This window comes from Dermochelys coriacea, chromosome 6 (genome assembly GCF_009764565.3).
Source record: "Dermochelys coriacea isolate rDerCor1 chromosome 6, rDerCor1.pri.v4, whole genome shotgun sequence".
NCBI classification, from domain to species: domain Eukaryota; kingdom Metazoa; phylum Chordata; order Testudines; family Dermochelyidae; genus Dermochelys; species Dermochelys coriacea.
In genome coordinates this window covers 56,304,035-56,319,784 of record NC_050073.1, presented here as the reverse complement: position 1 = coordinate 56,319,784, position 15,750 = coordinate 56,304,035, and the positions used below count along the sequence as shown (strand labels likewise).

Genomic DNA, 15,750 nt, shown 5'->3' with positions numbered 1-15,750 from the left:
TGCTGTAGTTACAAATATGCACTCACCAGACGTGACTTCTCTGCCTTCGGGGTCGGGGATCCTGCCTTGGGAGGCTATTGGCTCCAGAGTGATGAAAAGGTCCTGGCTGCCAGGGAGAAAGGATTCACCACTTGCCTGCTGCACATTCACCTCCTTCTCTTCCTCATCCACAAAATCCTCCTCCGTGTCACGTGAGACTCCACCCTTGCAGGTGTCCATGGACAGTGGTGGGGTAGTGGTAGTGTCCCCCCCACCTAGAATGCCATGGAGCTGATCATAGAAGTGGCATGTATGGGCTTTGACCCAGAGTGACCATTTGCCTCCTTTGCCTTTTGGTAGGCTTGCCTGAGCTCCTTGACTTTCATGTGGCACTGCTGTGTGTCCCTGTTGTAGCCTCTGTCCATCATGCTCTGTGCAATTTTGGCATATATATATTAGAATTTCTTCTTTTGATCGGAGTTCGGCCTTCACAGATTCTTCTCCCCATACAACAATCAGATCCAATGTCTCCCATTCGCTCCATGCTGGAGCTCATTTGCGATTCTGGGCAGACTGCATGGTCACCTGTGCTGCTGAGTTCGCCACACTGACCAAACAGGAAATGAAATTCAAAAGTTCCTGGGGTTTTCCTGTGTACCTGGCTAGTGCATTGGAGTTGAAAGTGCTGTCCAGAGCAGTCACATTGGAGCCCTCTGGGATAGCTCTTGGAGGCCAATAACATCGATTTGCGTCCTCTCTACCCCAAATTCGACCCAGCAAGGTCGATTTTAGCGCTACTCTTCTCGCCGGGGAGGAGTACAGAAGTCAATTTTAAGAGCCCCTTAGGTCGACGGAATGGGGTTGCTTGTAGAGATGCATTCATTATAAAATTGACCTCACATGGCTAAATTCAAACTAACCTGTAGTGTAGAACAGGGCTCAGAGTGATAGATTCCAAGGTCAGAAGGTACCATTGTGATCATCTTGTCTGTCCTCTTGTATAACACAGGCCATAGAATTTCCATAAAATAATTCCTAGAACAGCATCTCTTTTCGAAGAACATCCAGTCTTGACTTAAAAATTGTCAGTGATGGAGACTCCACCAGGACCCTTGGTAAATTGTTCTAATGGGTAATTACGCTCAGTTTTTTGTTTTTGTTTTTTTTTTAAACAGTAATTCCAGTCTGAATGTTTTTAGCTTCAACATCCAGTCATTGGATCATGTTATACCTTTCTGTGCTAGATTGAAGAGCCTATTATTAAATATTTGTTCTCCATGTAGATACTTATAGACTAATCAAGTCACCCCTTAACCTTCTCTTTGTTAAAGTAAATAGATTGAGCTCTTTAAATCTGTCACTGTAAGGCATGTTTTCTAATCCTTTAATAATTCTCATGACTCTTCTATGAACTCTTTCCAATTTATCAACATCCTTCTTGAATTGTGGGCACTAGAATTGGACATCAGATTCCAGGAGCAGTTGCACCAGTGCCAAATATAGAGTAAAAATCTCCTCTAATAAGGTGCGTCTGCTTTACAAGAAAGATGAAACTGGGGTCTAAATAGCTTTTTAAGGCAGAGGTTATCACTTGCTGTATATTGGTACAGTGGTTAGCCCCGTATGATCTCAGATTGGTTGAGGTCTCTAGCTGCTACTGCAGTATAAATAATAAATTCTTCATGGTGGAAATTTGTTTATTTATACACAGATACTCCATCAGCATATTATTACAAGATCAGTAAATGATGGGAGTTAACATTGCATTAACTCTTTTGGCCACAGTGTGACATGGGGAGCTCATGTTCAGCTGATTACCACAACCCCCAAATCTTTTCAGAGCCATTGTGTCCCAGGATAGAGTCCCCTATCCTGTAAGGATGGCCTACATTCTTTGTTCCTAGATGTATACATTTAGCAGTATTAAAATGCATATTATTTGCTTGCACCCAGTTTACTAAGTAATCCAGATCACTCTGAATCAGTGACCTGTCCTCTTCATTATTTATCACTGTCCCAATTTTTGTGTCATCTGCAAACTTTATCAATGACAATTTTATGTTTCTTCTAGGTTATTGATAAAAACAATAAATAGCTTAAGGCCAAGAACTGATCCTTGCAGGACCACTAGAAACACACCCAATTGATGATGAGTTCCTGTTTACAATTACATTTTGAGACCTATCAGTTAGCCAATTTTTAATCCATTTAATATGTGCCATGTTAATTTTATATCGTTCTAGTTTTTTAATCAAAATATTGTGTGGTACCAAATCAAACACCTTACGTAAGAACATAACAATGGACATACTGGGTCAGACCAAAGGTCCATCCAGCCCAGTATCCTGTCTGCTGACAGTGGCCAATGCCAGGTGCCCCAGAGGGAGTGAACCTAACAGGTAATAAGTGATCTCTCCCCAGTTGAAGGTGTTAGGGAGGCTTACTTATAATTGACCCCAATTATGGGGAGAGAATTAGGAAGGACCTTATAAACAGGGTTGAGAAGACCTCAGAACAGTCGGGAGCAATGACGGAGTGCTACTGGAGACAGCCAGGACCAGCTGGAGAGCTGGGGCTGAGTTTCTGAGAGAAGCAGTCTGTTAAGCCTTCAAGGAGCAGCCTGAAAGTTTACAGAGACTACAGACCCAGGATTGGGTGCCTGACTAACTCCATGACTCTAAAGAGGAGAGAGTCAGGGAACAGCTAGAGAGACTAGGTGGAAACAATTGAAGACAGACCTCAGACAGAGACTGAGGAGAGACTGTTTGAAACTTACTCCTGGGGGAATTCTGTGCCAAAAAATTAAAAATTCTGTGCACAATATTTTAAAATTCTGCATATTTTTGTCAAAATAACGCAATATAATCAAGCTGGTTTCAATTATTTTGGTAATTTATTTAAACTACAGTACAATGGATGGAGAATAGGAGTGGGGAGCATTGGAGGAAATCACCAAATCCGCTTTGTCTAATAGTAATGTAGCTAGTGTTGACCCTTTATTTCCTGTTATTAATCAACAAATGTATACAGCCATATGCTCAGTGTGACATCATAGGCAACTGAAGAGCAAGTGAGGGCTGGGGACTCAAACTCACAATTTATACTGGTTACTGACCATCTCCAAAAAAGTCAGTAGCAAACAGTTCATGGAGCACATTTTGATAGGAATTTTTTTCAGTCCAAAAATTTGATCAGTTCTAATCACTAAAGCACCATAAGCATTTATAAGGCCATACTGTTGTTTACAATAAGGCTCCTTTATACCACTCTGGAAATGTAAAGGAGCCTTAAAATTTTTACACCTGTTTTATACTCCTAGGGGAATTCACTAAGAACGATGGAATAATTCACTAAGTAGGCAGGCTGCTACATTCTGCTCTGCCTGAGGGAACAGAGCCTACCCCATGCCTACCTCTTCAGAAACACCCCAAAGCCCTTCCTCTTCACACCAAGCATGCCGCAATAGCAAATGAAAGGGACAGAGTGTCTCTCTCTCTCTCTCACACACACGACTGCCCAACACCCCCATTCCCAGCCCCACGGTGATTTAAGTTTCTATCGTCTGCTCTGGGTGCTCAAACCAACCTGCCTGCACTGCCATGTGGGGGGGGGTAAATGACTGCTCTTTAAGCTTCCCTTTGCTTCTCCATCAGAAGTCATTTTTCTGCAGGGAAGCAAAGAAATCTGCGAGGGCCATGAATTCTGCGCAAGCACAATGATGCAGAATTTACCCAAGAGTAGAAATTGTAAAATAGCCAGACTTCAGAGAGGTGGAACTGTGACACCAGCAAGAGGCTGGGAAGAAAGACAGTTTTTAAGTTCTCATTTTAACAAACTAGTGCTTGAGAAGAAGTGCTAATATGTGATTTAGCATGTATTGAGGCATTCTGTGGAGGAGGGAAACTGAGGATGGGCACTGCAGAACCACCCAAGACCAGTAGCGGGCATGGCAGAATGAGCGACTATATCTATATCCCCTTCAAGCAAGCTCTCTCTGTTGGAAGAGTTCAGTTCATCCTCCATGTTCAAAGGGCTTAGAAGGGAGGAGCAAGCATTCAGCACATTACTATTTATTCATGTAATTAAAACATAAAACACTTGTAGGCTCCTTTCAGGTTCACTAGAAATGTCCTATGTGCATTCTCTTAAATGAGTAAAATCTCATTACTTGGAATAGGTGGGAGTTTGACTGGACAAATCCCTAGAGATTTCTGCTGTAGGGAACAATCCCACACTGTCCAATGAGGGGGAGAAGGGTTTGACTAAATGAGAACTAATAGTCTTCCTCAATCTAAATGCTGATCGCTTTAACCTCTCTTTTTCTGAGTTGGTACTCAGTGCTTTATCACCCTGAGTATCTTTTATTGCAGGAACGCTGCTCCTTCAGCCTCTGATTTCAACCACTAGAGTAGCTGGGTAATATGAACAAGGCCTACTGAAACAATGAGAGCTCTCGAGTTTCCTGCTTGATGTGAGTGCTACTTTACTGTAATGCCAAGGCTTCTTTTCTTTGATTCCTCAGCGGTGGAAGATAGAAAGCTGTTTATTGGGATGATCTCCAAGAAGTGCAATGAAAATGACATCCGGGTGATGTTCTCCTCCTTTGGGCAGATTGAGGAATGCAGGATACTGCGGGGCCCAGATGGCCTGAGCCGAGGTAAGCACAAAGCATTCCTGACAGTTCAAGATTTTCCTCTGGACTCTTTCCCCTGCACCTCAAGATCAGATTTCATCTATATCTGTGATTGGTAGGACGCTTCAGACCAGGGGGTATTTTCCTTTGTTTGTCTTTAGTTGTTGAGATGAATCTGGTGGGTTAATTTGATTCTTTCTGCTCTTTCCCCAGGTTGTGCATTTGTGACTTTTACAACAAGAGCCATGGCACAAACAGCAATCAAAGCAATGCACCAAGCACAGACCATGGAGGTAAGATAAATCTTTTTGGGGACATGGGGATAGGCTGCACCACTCAGAGATCATAAAGCTTGATGGGCTGGAGGAGGGGAGATCTTTGGAGTTAGTTTTCATGACAGTAAGTCTTGGACTGAAAGATCTATTAAATATTTTAGCAAATAGCAAAAGTCAATACAAACTAGAGTGAAAAGCAGCTGAGATTTTGAACATTTGAGGTAGGAATGGCACTTTTATATATGCAGGGACGAGAGCACTCCATTCCCATAGGTTTGTGCCATATTTACGCAGTGGCTTGGGAGGTTGTAACTATGTGAACTGCTATTTGCAGGGTTGCTCTTCTCCCATCGTGGTGAAATTTGCAGATACTCAGAAGGACAAAGAGCAGAAACGTATTGCTCAGCAACTCCAGCAGCAGATGCAACAGATAAGCGCTGCCTCTGTATGGGGAAACCTGGCTGGTCTGAACACACTTGGACCCCAATACTTAGCAGTGAGTTTCCTGTGTGGGTTCTACCAATCTGCCTATCTAAGATGCTTATATAGACCTCCTCACCTTACTATTTGAGCACGTCACAATCTTCAATGTATTTATATTCACTACATTCCTGTGAAGGAAGTAATGTTATTCCCCATTTTACAGATGGGGAGCTGAGGCATAGAGATACTGTAACTTGCCCAAAGTCACCTGCTCGGAAGATTTTCTCCTTAGGTTAGCTTCTCTTGAGTACTGTACATGTGTGTAATTTCAAGCCCCTTTTCAGTTATGTCCGTCATCAGAGTTGTTGTATTCATCTCCCATTCTTTCTTCTCCAGCATTTATTACTTTACTCTTATTATTTATTTCCCGTGACACCCACAAACGTTAGGTGCTGTACAAACAGAAAAGAATGTTGATCCCTGCCCCAAGGAGCTCACAATTTAAAACCCCAACAAACAGGCAGGCAAGAGACTAGATGTAGTGAATAGTGGTACAGCATATATAGAGCTTTATAACAAAAAATGACAAACTAAATTATTCTTCAAGCTTACTGTCACCAGTTTTTTCAGTTGTTTTGCATTGCTGGTTTCACAGGGGAGGAATGTCTCTCACATCACTGTGCTCTGGCTCTTGTGTGGGACTTCAAGGGGATTGAGGAGTTTCTCCTCTTGCTGTTACAATGTGGGGGGTAGAGAAGGGTGAAATTTTCACCTCGTTCTGGCTGTGATGTAATGCAGGAGGTGGAGGAAATTTCCCTTTATTCCTTTGCTTTGGATTTGTTGGAGTGGGGTTTCTTTGTGACAGCACTCTAGCTATGGAGAAAAGGGCAGGAATTCCCCCTAAATGGCACTCTGGCTGTGGCTCAGTCAGTACATGATGGGGATTCCCCTCATGATGGTGCTCTTGCTGTAGCTGAAGAATGTGAAGGGCATTCCCCACACCCTGGCACTCTGACTTTAGTGTAATGTCTTTATGTGGTTGGCAGTCACACTATGCTAGTACTCTAGCTGTAGTGTGGGGCATGAGGGGTTATTCCCTTAGTGGTGGTACTCTGGCTGCAGTAGTTAAGGTTTCTCCTTACACACATCCCTATGCCAGTCTTTTGGACTGGGTGCATGGATGATGTGGATTCCTTTTGTGCCAGTACTCTGCCCATAGTGTATGGAGAAAGCTTTCCTTGTGCTCTTTGGCTATGGCGTGGTGTGTGAGCATTGGGAATTCCCACTGTGACGGTGCTCTGGCTGTAGTGAATGTGAGGAATTCTTCTTATGCTGATGCTTTGGCTGTAGCATGATGCATGGGCAATGGGAATTCCCCTTATGGCGGCGCTCTGGCTGTGGTGCGGTGCAGTTTCTCCCAGAAGCAGAGCCAGCCCTCACTCTCACTCTTATTTTGTTTTTTGGTGTAATGTCTAGCTTTATTTGCAGCTCCTTCAGCAGACAGCAGCTGCCTCATCTGGGAACCTGAACACACTGAGCAGTCTCCACCCAATGGGAGGTGAGTGTTTCACCTGAAGACAGATTCAGTACCAAAATAGAGGATCGGCAGTGGTGATCTAGTCGTGAAGGAAGCCAAAGGGCTGCTGACATATCTATCTCCTTTGTGAAGAATAGTCCTGTGTTACTCACCACTGCACAGGAGAGAGAGAGATTATGAGGTCTCCAGCCCTGCAGTTACAAATCTGCATGTGAAGATATTCTCCTTTGAGTTTAGTTAGCAATGGTTCCCTGGAAATTGTGGTGTGCTCTCAGGATCCACCCTACCTCTGATGGGCATGTTTTTGAGTAAATGTTTGTCTTCCCTCATGAGCAGAGAGGCATGGAACTCCAGATTTTCTTGAAAGTAGGCATGTGTCTGAAGCATCACATGTTGAAATAAACACTACTGCATATATCTCATTGATGGAACGTTCTCTGTGGCTTTTCATTTAAATTATTTTCTTGTAAGAAAGAAATTAAATGGATAAAATGTAGGAAATGCTATTGTAAGAAAGGTGACTTGTAAAAGTGGCCTTTCATTCAGGATATCTGCTACTCATGCATTTGAGTCACCTGTCTGATCTCTCTCTGTAGAGCCAATACAGCTACAGAGGAGGGAAATGGCTCATGTTTTAATAAAATGAGCCAAATTGCTCACTGGGGGCTGTAGCCAGGATCCCCATCAATTGCAGCTACTACAGCGGAGTCATAAAGAAGAGTTCTGTGGGGAGCTGAGTCCTAGACTATTTAGGGATTTGTAGGTAATGAAAAAAGAAAAGTCGTACTTGTGGCACCTTAGAGACGAACAAATTTATTAGAGCATAAGCTTTTGTGAGCTACAGCTCACTTCATCGGATGCATTTTCCACCAAATGCATCCGATGAAGTGAGCTGTAGCTCACGAAAGCTTATGCTCTAATAAATTTGTTAGTCTCTAAGGTGCCACAAGTACTCCTTTTCTTTTTGCGAATACAGACTAACACGGCTGTTACTCTGAAACCTGTTGGTAATGAAAAAGATCTTGAATTGTGACTGAAAGTGGTTTGGCAGCCAGTGCCCTCATGGAAGAAGAAGAATAATGAAAACCATCTTAGTACCACCAACCACCCTGCCAGATCCTACAAGCTGGAGGATACAAGTCATAATTACCTCCATATACTGTACAGTCATGCAAAACACTGTGTGCATTATGTGAATAGAGGCCAAGTTAACAATGTGAATTAATTTTGAATGTCCTGATTTGTGTGTGCATACACTTAGCTATAACAGTTTAATGAGAAGGAGCTTATGGAAAATAGTATATTTTAGTCCCTTCTGCATCTCGTAGAAAGTTGGTCTTAAACCCCAGTATGTCAGTTCTCACCCTAGGCTCTGACTCTGAGGTACATAAAGTCCAGTCTATTCATTCTGGGTTTTTTCATAGTTCTTAGTTAAAGACATGAACCTGTCAGGTACCAATATGCACCATCTTGTAGAAGCAAGAAATTACTAGGGCTGTCAAACGATAAAATAAATTAATCGTGATTAATCATGCTGTTAATAATTGAATACCACTTATTTAAATATTTTGGATGTTTTCTACATTTTCAAATATATTGATTTAAATTACAATACAGACTACAAAGTGTACAGTGCTCACTTTATATTTATTTTTGATTACAAGTATTTGCACTGTAAAAAAACAAAACAAAAGAAATAGTATTTTTCAATTCACCTAGAACAAATAATGTAATGCAATCTCGTTAGCATGAAAGTTGAACTTACAAATGTAGAATTATGTACAAAAAAAACTGAATCAAAAAATTAAACAATATAAAATTTTACAGCCTGCAAGTCCACTCAGTCCTACTTTTTATTCAGCCAATCACTTGGACAAACAAGTTTGTTTACATTTTCAGGAGGTAATGCTGCCCGCTTCTTTTTTACAATGTTACCTGAAAGTGAGAACAGGTGTTCTGATGGCACTGTTGTAGCCAGTGTCATAAGATATTTATGTGCCAGATGTGCTAAAGATTCATATGTCCCTTCGTGCTTCAACCACCATTCAAGTGGGCATGCATCCATGCTGATGATGGGTTCTGCTCAATAACCATTCAAAACAGTGCAGGCCGACGCATGCTCATTTTCATTATCTGAGTCAGATGCCACCAGCAGAAGATTGATTTTCTTTTTTGGTGGTTCAGGTTCTGTAGTTTCTGCCACAGAGTGTTGCTCTTTTAAGACTTTTGAACGCATGCTCCACATCTCGTCCCTCTCAGATTTTGGAAGGCACTTCAGAATCTTAAACCTTGGGTCGAGTGCTGTAGCTATTTTTAGAAATCTCACATTGGTATCTTCTTTGCATTTTGTCAAATCTGCTGTGAAAGTATTCTTAAAATGAACACATGCTGGGTCATCATCCAAGGCTGCTATAACATGAAATATATAGCAGAATGCGGGGTAAAACAGCGTAGGAGACATAAAATTCTGCCCCGAGGAGTTCAGTCATACATTTAATTAATGCATTATTTTTTTAACTATCATGATGGTCCCTTGCAACCCTGATATTCTATGATCAGCATAGAAGCATGTCCTCTGGAAGAGTGGCCGAAGCATGAAGGGGCATACAAATGTTGAGCATATCTGGCACATAAATACCTTGCAATGCTGACTACAAAAGTGCCATGCGAACGCCTGTTCTCACTTTCAGATGACATTGTAAATAAGAAGCAGGCAGCAGTATCTCCCGTAAATGTAAACAAACTTGTTTGTCTTAGCAATTGGCTGTACAAGAAGTAGGACTGAGTGGACTTGTAGGTGCTAAAGTTTTACATTGTTTTGTTTTTGAATGCAGTTATGAAACAAAAAAAAATCTACCTTTGTAAGTTACAGTTTCACGATAAAGAGATTGCACTATAGTACTTGTATAAGGTGAATTGAAAAATACAATTTCTTTTATCATTTTTACAGTGCAAATATTTTGTAATCAAAAATAATAATATAAAGTGAGCACTGTACACTTTGTATTCTGTGTTGCAGCAGAAATCAATATATTTGAAAATGTAGAAAAACATCCAAAAATATTTATAAATTTTAATTGGTATTCTATTGTTTAACTGTGCGATTAATTTTTTTTTTGTTAATTGCGCGAGTTCACTGTGATTCATCGACAGACCTAGAAATTACCTGATCAGCTTAACTAATATTCTCTTTTCTCCTTCCCCACTTCCTCTCAGGGTCTGAGATCCTAGAGCAGGGGCGGGCAAACTTTTTGACCCGAGGGCCACATCAGGGTGTGAAACTGTATGGAGGGCCAAGTAGGGAAGGCTGTGCACGTATCCCCAAACAGCCTGGCCCCGCCCCCTATCCAACCCCTCCCACTTCCTGCCCCTTGACTGCCCCCTCAGAACTACCCACCCATCCAAACCCCCCCCTTGTCCCTGACTGCCCCCTCCTGGGACCCCCACCCCAACTGCCCCCATCTAATCCCACCCATCCCCTGCCCTCTTCTGGGACCCCCACCCCATCCAACTGCCCCCTGTCCCCTGACTGCCCCCACGGAGTTCCTGCCCCTTATCCAACCCCCCAGCCCACGTACCATGCTGCTTAGAGCAGCATGTCTGGCAGCCGTGCCGCCCAGCCAGAGCCAGACTCGCTGCCCTGCAGAAGCACACAGCCCTGCCGCCCAGAGCGCTGCCCGCATGGCTGGAAGGGAGGGGAGACGGGAGGGGTTGGGACTAGCCTCCCCGGCGGGGAGCTCGGGCTGGGCAGGACGGTCCTGTGGGCTGGATGTGGCCCGCAGGCCGTAGTTTGCCCACCTCTGTCCTAGAGCCAGTGTTAGGGCTTTCTCCCAGTGAAGTATCCCCAGAGCTTGAGAGGAGACAGTCCTCAAAGAATAGAGTGGAAATTTGGCTTGAGTGAGTGCAGCTAAAGGAAATGTTGAGAAGGTCTCTTGTGTATAAACCCTGTGCCTGAATTGTTTTTTTATTTTAATAGTTTATAGTGTGCCCATTGCTACTGTGTGACATGCCAGGATGCAAACATCTATTTAGAATTGCCCACAGTTGGTAGCATTATTGATCCTTCACTCTATTAAACATCCAAGAAACAAGAACAGAGAAAGAAAATGCCTTGGTTTAGACTAGTAGTTCTAAAATGTGGTCTGCAGAGCACATGCTGTTTGTCACTGGTGCTGATTAGAAGCAGGTGAAAATGAGGAGGAGCCACCCTAGCTGCCCATAAACATTGCCATCATTGCCACAAGGATATTGTGGGATTGAGAGGCTAAGAAACAAAGTGGAGTTGTATAATTGGGAATGGGAGTGGTGTGTCCAGAAGATTCTTTGTCTAGTAAATTATGGTCCATATTATAAGAGAGTCTGAGAACCTCTGGTTTAGATATATGTGGCAAAGGTGTGACTTAAACAAGTAACCTTTCTTCATGCACTGAAAGCAGATTCCCCAGTTTGGGGCCCTTCATTCAGAACATGCAGTCCTGAAGATCATCTCCTTTGAAGTGTACAGGGAGAAGGGTAGATAATCAGGTATCCAAGTCCCAAATTTATATCCAGATTTATAGTCTAATAAAATAAAAATCTTTAATCCCATTTGGAAGTAGATGGGAAGTAAGTGTGGTAAAAGGATAATGCAAGTATAATATGCTCCTGACAATCTGCTCCAGTAAGCAAGCAAGCTGTTGCATTCTGCACTAGCTGTAGCATGTGCATAGTTTTTAACCCATTACAACCTAAATGTGACAAACTGCTTAGCACCTATCCTCAAGAAATACAAGAGATCAGGAGGATAATTAGTGTGTATGTCACATTTGTTCTATGTGCACTTTTAAAAATATGTTTATATATTTGTATTTAAAAAAACAACTTAAACAGAGTTCTCTGGGGCAAGAAATATCTGTTACCGTGTACTTACGCAGCACCCAGCACAATGAGGCACCAAACCTGACTTGGGTATCTGAGTGCAAGTGTAAGACAAACAGGAACATAACTTAGTTTTATATTGATTTGGATTTTGGGAATGAGTTACTTGGGGTTGACATGAGGGGAGAGGAAGGGATTAGAGGAGTCGGTAAAAGTAGATGGGCGGAAGAAAAGGGGATGAGAAGCAAAATATATAGGGAAAGTTGGATTGGGCACCTGAGGGATTAGTGTAATAGAAAAGGGATGGGATGAAGGGAGACTAGCAACCAGTGACAATACAGCAGTTATGCCAGTGCTGTGTGAATGATTTATGTCTGGAGAGTCAGCAGACTCTCCTGGCTGCTGCTGTACTAAGTGTGTGTAGGGAGGTCACTAGACCCAGGCAGATTCCTTTGGCCCTGGGGGTTAGGTACAGGAGGGCCCTCACTTACCTGTTGAACCCTTGGCTGTGGCTGATGTGCTGGCTCTTTGGGGGGAAGAGCCCTGATTATCTGGGAATTTCTATAGTCCATTGTGAACCATGGGGTTCTGACCCACTGGGATTCATAAACATGTCCAGAGGGATCACGATGTGTTTCCTTTATGGCTAGATGGAAACTTTTTATCTGTTGTTACAAGATGGCATAGTATGGAAAAAGTTTAGAACTACTGCCATAGTACATTCCTTCCAAGCTCCTCCTAGCTGCCATTGTTCCCCATGTGGAGTGGGGTAGGCTGCTGGTCCACTGTGCTTGAGTGGACAATTATATCAGAGCAGAAATCCTGTGCATTCCTTAATGTGTTGCAGGGTTGAATGCGATGCAGTTACAGAACCTGGCTGCATTAGCAGCTGCAGCCAGTGCAGCTCAGAACACACCAAGTGGCACCGCTGCACTCACTTCTTCCAGCAGTCCCCTAAGTGTGCTCACCAGTTCAGGTAAGAAGGCCATTTATTGCATAGTCTTCGGTCAGTTCTGGAGTCCCTTTATGCCACCCTCTCTCTCTCTCTCTCTGTCCGTAGTTAATGCTCTGTGTATTCTTCAGTAGGTAGACAGTAGTAATCAGTAGAAATGGTTTTACTTTTTACTTTTACTTTACTTTTTCTCACCTGTCCAATGAGGTTCTCTAGTATCTGTTAAGCTAGGTATGCTTTTGTGTGAAGAGGTTATTTTCTCCAGGGGCTCACTTTAATCTTGAGTAAAAGGAAGTGTTGGGATTGCCATCATACAAGAAGGCAGCACTTCTCCAATCATTGCTAGTACATGCAGGTCACATGGTCCATCACTACTCAAGCAGCATTTTAGGCAGATGCTGTAGAGTTTGTGGCCTCTCCCAAGTTTTCTGGCAATAGACACGCCCTGGAATATAGAGTAGCACACATGTATGCAAGAAAATCCATACACAGGTTTATTTTCATTAAAGCCTGAGGAGCAATCACAGTTTCCTCTAAAACTAACATAGCTCTAATTTCCGGTAAGTTTTATTGCGTGGCTAGGGAGAGGAGTCGTTATCTCTCTCAGCTGCTCATGCAGGGATGCAAATACAGAAAAAGTTATTTTGTTCTCCTTACCCCTTTTATATTCTTTCAGATATCTTTATTATGGGTGTAATAAAATTAGAACATCTAAGATCTCCTTAAGCACTGTCTTGTTGATTTCTTGTTAAATGTGATTATCTAGACATCCACATTAACAAAGATAACAAATGGTAAAGCAAAAACATTCACCCAAACTAGATTATATGAGCCACGCTCTATTTTAGTACCAGTGTAAGCCAAAATTTTGCCTGGGCAAGCTGCTTCTGCCTACTCTAAACCACTGACACGGGAAAAGAAAGAGGTCCTTTATTTATAGAGCCCATTTCTTGCTTTGGATTGTCATGATTTCAACCCCCATTGGTCACATTAAAATTCATAGAGAGAGGGCTGTACTTTACTGGTCTGTAGCAGAGAGTTTTTCTTTTCATGGAAAGACCTAATTGCTCATCCAGCTCTAATATACAATCTATAGAGGAGATAAGCTTACCTCTGTCTGCCAGACCAATCTACTATTGTACTGATTCAGATACATACTTCTCAGCAGGCCCAGATGGCTAGTTGGAGAAGGAGACTTATGGGAACTTGGGTTGGGAACTTTGGTATGGGAAAGGTATGTTGCAAGGTCAGAAGTTAAATTGTGGACCTTTTGGTTTTGATTTAAATCAGAAGGCTTCCCCTATCTATGGAAGTCCCTAAAGAAGACTCAAGCTCAGAGGGCCTTCAAGAGAACGCCTGTTGTCAGAGAAAAAAGAAAAGGAGTACTTGTGGCACCTTAGAAACTAACAAATTTATTTGAGCATAAGCTTTCGTGAGCTACAGCTCACTTCATCGGATGCATTGTCAGAGAAGTTGTCTCATAATTTTTTTTACTGAGAGGTATGGTTCACCAAAGTTGACAGTTACTCTTTCAGTTACTTTGGCTGCCTGTCAGACTACCCTATAGTAAAAATGTTTACCCTAAAATCCACATCAAAGAGTTCAGGCTATAGAAGGGAAGAGAGAGAGAATTCCCAAGGTCCTCTGCTTCAGTCCCTCCATAGATAAAAACATGGTAGTGCGCATAATCTAAGAACATAGATATTGCCTTGCACTGAAGGGCTTGAACTATGGGGAATGGTTCTACTCTGTCAAGCTCAACTCATTTGAGATGTCGAAATGAGATTCCACACACAACAGATGCTCACAATATGATCACACAGGCTCTGTTGGGCTAGTCAGGCTTGGTTCTTACTCAGTAAGATTTAAAGTAAGGGGTGTGTGTGTGTGTGTGTGTGTACACACAGCTAAGGCCTGACTCCCAGAGTTGTTAAGATGTCAGAATTTAAGCTTTCTTTAAAAACATGTTTCCAATTGTCATGTGTAGAGGAAAAAAAAACTTGATTGTGGCCCTAGTGTAACTGGTACAGTGGTGTTTGTGTGAATCTGCAGACAGTCTTCATCCAGCAGAGCGGAACAGTAGCCATCTAGGGTCCCATATCTACCACCAGAATAGAAGCTGGTCTTTGCTGCTTAATGGGACTGGCCTGTAGGGTTTCAGTGCCACACTGGGCTGTCTAGAATTGGCTTTCCCTCAGTGGAGCTTAGATGTTATGCAGGAATATCATCCTCTTGATGAGGCTCAGATGCATCCCAGGGCTCTGCTCCTGCCCTTTGGCCTTTTCTATGGGTTATATTGGAAGGAAAAAATAGTGATTTTCTCTCAAGTGCCATCCACTCCTAGTGCCAAAACGAGATGCCATTGAGAGGAGATTGCGCAGATCTCTGATTCTCCTTATTCTTTCTTCTGTGCTTTAATAGCATACAGTATAACTTCAGAGTTACGAACTGACCAGTCAACCACACACCTCATTTGGAACTGGAAGTACACAATCTGGCAGCAGCAGAGACCAAAAAAAACAGTGCGGGGGACAAATAGAATAGAGTACTCTGTTAAACGTAAACTGCTAAAAGAAAAAAGGGAAAGCAGCATTTTTCTTCTACATGGTAAAGTTTCAAAGCTGTATAAAGTCAATGCTCAGTTGTAAACTTTTGAACGAACGTTTTGTTCAGAGTTACAAACATTTCAATTACGAACAACCTCCATTCCCAAGGTGTTCGTAACTCTTGAGGTTCTACTGTAATATAGTAAAATGTTGATATTTAAACAATCATTGTTGGACTTCTGAGTGACCATCCCAAGGAGATGTATGGGGGAATTCACATCTCTTAAAGCTATTGTTTCAGGCTCTCTGCAGAATCAGGCAGACATTACTGCATCAATTACACTTGCTTCATGTTTTCAGGGATTTCTGCATAACTGCAAAGGCTAAAGACCTTAAAAAATTACAGTTGTGATTCTAGAGAACAAGATAGCAGCCCCAAGAAGATTGCTGGGGTTGCTGACCTAGCAAAATCTGGCTCAGTTTTAATCCTGTGCTGTACTGTGCTTATATGCCATTTAATGTCATCCTTTTGAAAAAAGCAGAAGTAA

The 15,750-nt window shown here is 42.4% G+C and overlaps 1 protein-coding gene across 11 annotated transcripts in view; it reads left to right on the top strand.

Annotated features, from left to right (window-relative positions):
- Window positions 1–15,750, top strand: part of CELF1 (CUGBP Elav-like family member 1) — a 103,931-nt gene that overhangs the window by 66,679 nt on the left and 21,502 nt on the right. For 7 of the 11 annotated variants that reach the window (XM_038407725.2, XM_038407726.2, XM_038407724.2 and 4 more), the window contains 5 exons: window positions 4,502–4,636; window positions 4,826–4,905; window positions 5,222–5,383; window positions 6,787–6,868; window positions 12,552–12,680. In XM_038407725.2, the coding sequence (XP_038263653.2) occupies window positions 4,502–4,636; window positions 4,826–4,905; window positions 5,222–5,383; window positions 6,787–6,868; window positions 12,552–12,680 (588 nt within the window). The remainder of the gene's footprint in view (window positions 1–4,501; window positions 4,637–4,825; window positions 4,906–5,221; window positions 5,384–6,786; window positions 6,869–12,551; window positions 12,681–15,750) is intronic. The other 4 variants (XM_038407729.2, XM_038407728.2, XM_043516306.1 and 1 more) reach the window with 1 other exon arrangement.